At 40.8% G+C, this 4,979-nt stretch overlaps 1 protein-coding gene across 1 annotated transcript; it reads right to left on the reverse strand.

The window, feature by feature from the left end:
- Positions 1 to 850: 850 nt before the first annotated feature.
- On the reverse strand, positions 851 to 3,798 carry LOC139432352 (uncharacterized). Its single transcript, XM_071200833.1, has 2 exons — positions 2,702 to 3,798; positions 851 to 1,643 (listed from the first exon to the last, which is right to left on the reverse strand). Exons 1-2 carry the CDS (start codon positions 3,796 to 3,798, stop codon positions 851 to 853), a joined length of 1,890 nt encoding a protein of 629 aa, XP_071056934.1.
- Between the last annotated feature and the right edge of the window lie 1,181 nt (positions 3,799 to 4,979).

Below are 4,979 nucleotides of genomic sequence, written 5' to 3' on the forward strand. Positions count from 1 at the left end.
ACCAATTTATTTTGTAATACAGTAAATGTACTGTGGTTAAAACTTCTAAATAATATTTGTTTTTTAAATAAAGCCGATTTGGAATTTAGACAATCTAAATAATTTTGAAAAGAGATGTGATGTTTAACAACGGCCTACTTAACGTCTTTCGATTTTTTTGGTATACCATTGACCTCAAACCAACAAATTCGTCCATTATGTTTCCACAATTCTCATCTTTCATTTTACCTATAACTGCTTTACTTTGCGAAGAGATGTCAAACCGATTATCGGGACTTGCTAAGAAATAGTCGAGACCGGCGCGGGAAAAATCTGAGACGCTTGTATAGTCACTTAAAAAACCGGGTGTTAGAAAAACTGTAAAAAAAAGGAAAAGTCTTACTGTTCTTGTAAAAAAAGTAGAAGTATCTCTTCGAATAGAAAATAAAAGCCGAAGTGCTTCTATCGAACGTGTGTATCTATTAACACAATTGAAACTACTTTTCACGAAAATTGCACGGAACGATTTATTACACTTTTTGATGTCAACAACAACTCGAGAAACAACTGAATAACAATAACTAATAAAATACGGAACGGCCGACTAATTAACTTAAATTATAAAAACTTTGAACATTACCGCCCGCCTTGCCGATTGGCAACAGAAAATTAAAAAAAAAATATACAATAATTTGAAAATTGTCCATAACTGAAATGATAACAAACTAAATAAGAAAAAATGACCGCAGGAAAACAAACTTTTACATTAAATGAAATAAGGAAATATTTAGAAAGAAATTAACAATAAAAAGACTGAATTAAATGAAACTGAAATGAAATGTGAAAAAATAACTAGAATTCAATAACATTACTAATTTGTACAATCTGGAAAAATGCTTAACTTAGTGAACGGACGAACAAGCGTTGAATTTGCGGTTTTGAGCGTTGCGACGCGAGCGTGACCATCGGCACCGGAATGAATTTGAAGAATTCTTGCTAGAGACCATTTCGCCGGAGGTAATCTTTCATCTCGGATGAGTACAAGCTGTCCAATTTGAGGAAGATTTCGTTGATTGAACCACTTCGTAGCGTTCTGAATAGATTGTAGATAAAACCTTTCCCAAATCTTCCAGAAATCATCGACCATACGACGAAGAAGCTGCCATCGAGAGAGTCTCGATATCTTTTCATCGAAGCCGGACGGCTCCGGAACAACGGTGAGAGCGTTACCGATGAGGAAGTGACCCGGAGTCAGAACATCAAAATTGTTCGGATCGTCAGATATTGAACATAGAGGTCTTGAATTTAGCACGGCCTCAATTTGAATCAAAACGGTGTTGTATTCTTCATACGTAAGAAGTGTCGATCCGATAACTTTTCGAAGGTGGCCTTTAACGGATTTTACTCCGGCCTTCCACTTTCCACTGAAATGTGGTGCTCCGGGAGGATTGAACTTCCATCGGGTGTCGTCGCCGCTCAAGAGACTAGCCATTTCTTTCCATTCTTCGGACGCTGCAGAAAACATGGAACGCAGCTCAGGGTCAGCTCCAACAAGATTCGTGCCACAGTCGCTGTAGAGATTCACTGATACCTCTTCTTCCGGAAAATCGCTTGTACTGAAGTTGAATAATCTGTGGCCACCTCTAAATGGACGGCTGAAGTGGCTAAACAAACAAACAGAATAAGATAACCTTTATACGTCTTACTACCACGTCCTCGAAGATGCTTCAAATGAAAAGGTCATCGTAATCAACACCGGTGTGTAGAAACGGGCGGGATGATATGACTCTTGAAGGCGGAAGTTGGCCCATCAACTGCTGGCTGATGACTGCTCGTTGTTTCGCACAAATCATACATCGATGAATGAACGAACGGACAGGTACTCGCCCTCCAACGATCCAGAAATTGCGTCGGATTGAAGATAAAGTTAGTTGAGTTCCTCCATGCAATGTAGCTCGATGATGTTTGTCGATCAGAAGAATTGTAATTGGCGAATCTTTTGGAAGGATGATTGGATGCTTCTCATTCCAATAAAAATTTGAAAATCGAAGGTGCCCGGTCACTCGTAGAAAACCTTTACCGTCTATGAACGGAGAAAGTCGGAAAAGAGAACTTGAACACGGCACTACATGGCCGTCCGTTAGAATTTGAATTTCGTCCGAGAAATGAAGTTGTTGACACTCGCGCACCCAGAACATTAAAGAGTCGTTCAGTTCATCAGGAGAAAGTATGTCTGAAAACTTTGAATTAGTCTTTACTTTATGAAAAAAACTCTTACACCAAGCAGTGACTCGCAGAAACTTGTTCAACGGCGAATATTTCAACTTTAAGTCCCATCCTTTTTTCATAGCAGTTGCGGTGTTGGATGTATAGAACGTGCTTTTGGAATTTCTTTGGCATCCGAATTGGGCCGAAGAGATGGCCATTCTGAGGGTGGTGAGCGAAGCCAAGACGGTCCATTCCACCATAACGTTTCGGCTTCAAGTTTCGTCACTGAAATTCCACGGGAAGACAAATGGGCCGGGTTTTCTTTCGTCGGAACGTAGCGCCAATACCATGAGAAAGCTCGTGAATTTCTGTTACTCTATTCCGGACGAAATCTTTCCATCTTGAAGGATGACTGCAGATCCAAGAAAGTGCTACCGTAGAATTGCTCCATAGAGAAATTGGAACTTCGTTGAAATCCAGTGTTGCCCGAACGCGTTATATCAACCGAACTAACAACACGGCGGCGCACAATTCAAGTCGCGGAATGGTTACGCGTTTAAGAGGTGCGCTTGAAACGCGAAGATACACTACCGCACCAAAGGCACTCGAAGCATCCGCGAACCCGTGCAATTCAATCGAAGAACAATCCCGAGTAATTCCAAGCCATCTCGGAATGCGAATTACCGGACACGTTTGAAAAGAGTTAATGTATTCGTTCCATTGAAGAGAAAGGTCATACGGAAGGATTTCGTCCCATTCGAGATTACAAGTGCACAAATTTTGCACAAAAATCTTCGCAGTTACAATGATCGGAGAAAGCCACCCGAGGGGGTCGAATAAATGCGCAATGAATGATAGACCTTTACGCTTAGTAAGGTCCCGGAAGTCAAAATCGTCATTATTGAAACAAAATAGAAAGTCATCGGTCGAATTGTTCCAAAGAATACCCAATGCGCGAAGGGAATTGTTATCTTGAACACGCAGCGTTTCTGTATCAGATAGAAGGTCTGAAGGAACATATGCGAGCGCTTCTGAAACATTTGAAATCCACTTTCGCGCTAGGAAACCGCCCGCCCTTGAAACTCGATTTAATTGAAAGATTAATTCTTGAACTTCATCAATGTCATTAGCACCGGAAATGATATCGTCCACGTAAGTGTCGCGAAAAAGAGCAGAAGAACCGAGAGGCTGCTCTTCAACATGTTCTTCCGCTAACTGTCGAATACAACGAATTGCGAGGTACGGCGCGCATGAAAGTCCGTACGTTACCGTTGTCAGGTCGTAACTTTGAAGAGGTTCCGAAGGATTTTCACGCCAGACGATTCGTTGGAACTGCCAATCATCTTGATGAACGTCAATCTGACAATATATTTTCTCTAAGTCACACGCGAACGCGACCGGATGGCGTCTCCACCTTAGAAGAACATCAATAAGTTCACTTTGATGTTTCGGACCAGTATGAAGACAATCGTTTAACGATAATCCAGATGATGTTTTTTGTGATCCGTTGAACACGACACGAAGCTTAGTAGTCGTACTAGATTCGCGAATCACCCCGTGATGCGGAAGATAGAAGTTGGGTGATTCGAGTGGCACTGTAACGGGACGCATGTGATTTAAATCGAGATATTCACGCATAAATTTGCTATACGCGGTATTGAAGCTTTCATCCCGCGCGAATCTTAACTCGGAACGAGAAAAAGTCTTAACAGCGATCATATAAGAATATTCCCAATTCACGCAGAGACTTTCGAAATGGTAAACGAACAATAAAACGTCCAGAGCTGTCACGCGAATGTGAATTGACGAAATGTTTTTCACAATCAATTTCGTCAGCAGATAAACACGGCTTAGAACTTGATTCTTCTTCTATCGTCCAGAACTTTTGCATTAAATCCGCGAATTCACGATCTATCGAACACTGAAAACCATACGGGTTGAAGTTTGATTGTGATTGATTCGACAGTACGCCAGAAAGAATCCATCCAAACGCGGTTTGCTGGGCAATCAAAGAACCATCACTACTTCGTTTAACACCATTTTGAAGAATTTTAGAATATCAAAATAACATATAGAATACCAAAAATCATATCAATTCAAGATTTTCGACAGCTTCCAAGGTGTGAATACGGTCCATCAGAAAATCCTCAAGCTCATCGAACGTTGACGGATCGCGATGATTTCCAATCGATCTCTCCCATTCTTTAACGGCGTCTGTATCTAATCTTCGTACGATTAAATATACGAGAATATAGTCCCAATGCTGAATCGGACACTTCAATACTATTAAGGCACCGAAAGCTTCTTTAATTTCCCCGACAAGACGCGCGGAAAATAAAATCGATAATTGAGTCCCAATTAATAACCGTCGATTTTCATACCGGTCAATCAATATTTGCCACGATCTTGAAAAGTTATCAACGGTAACAGAAATGTTTTTTAATAACTGACGTTCGACATCGGTAAGGTCTTCATTGTCATTGACCATCGTAGAAAACAAGTCCTGGAATTGAGCCCAATTGGCGTATTTACCGTCGAAAGTTGGAAGATCAATTTTCGGTAAATGACGTGAACGCCATGACGAATGACTGACGTTTGAAACTGGTTTTGTATCAACTTCCGGGGTCGGAGACAGCGGAAGAGGATTTAACAAATCAAGCAATGTCCCCTTAGCAACGAAATAAGCTTCCTCACATTCAGAAAAAATGTCCTCGGTGAAATATATCGTATCCGAATACTTGTCGCGATATTGTTTATGAGCATGTAGTGTATCCAAATTCATTATTGTTTAA

The sequence above is a fragment of the Onthophagus taurus genome, unplaced genomic scaffold (genome assembly GCF_036711975.1).
Source record: "Onthophagus taurus isolate NC unplaced genomic scaffold, IU_Otau_3.0 ScKx7SY_15, whole genome shotgun sequence".
Taxonomy (NCBI): domain Eukaryota; kingdom Metazoa; phylum Arthropoda; class Insecta; order Coleoptera; family Scarabaeidae; genus Onthophagus; species Onthophagus taurus.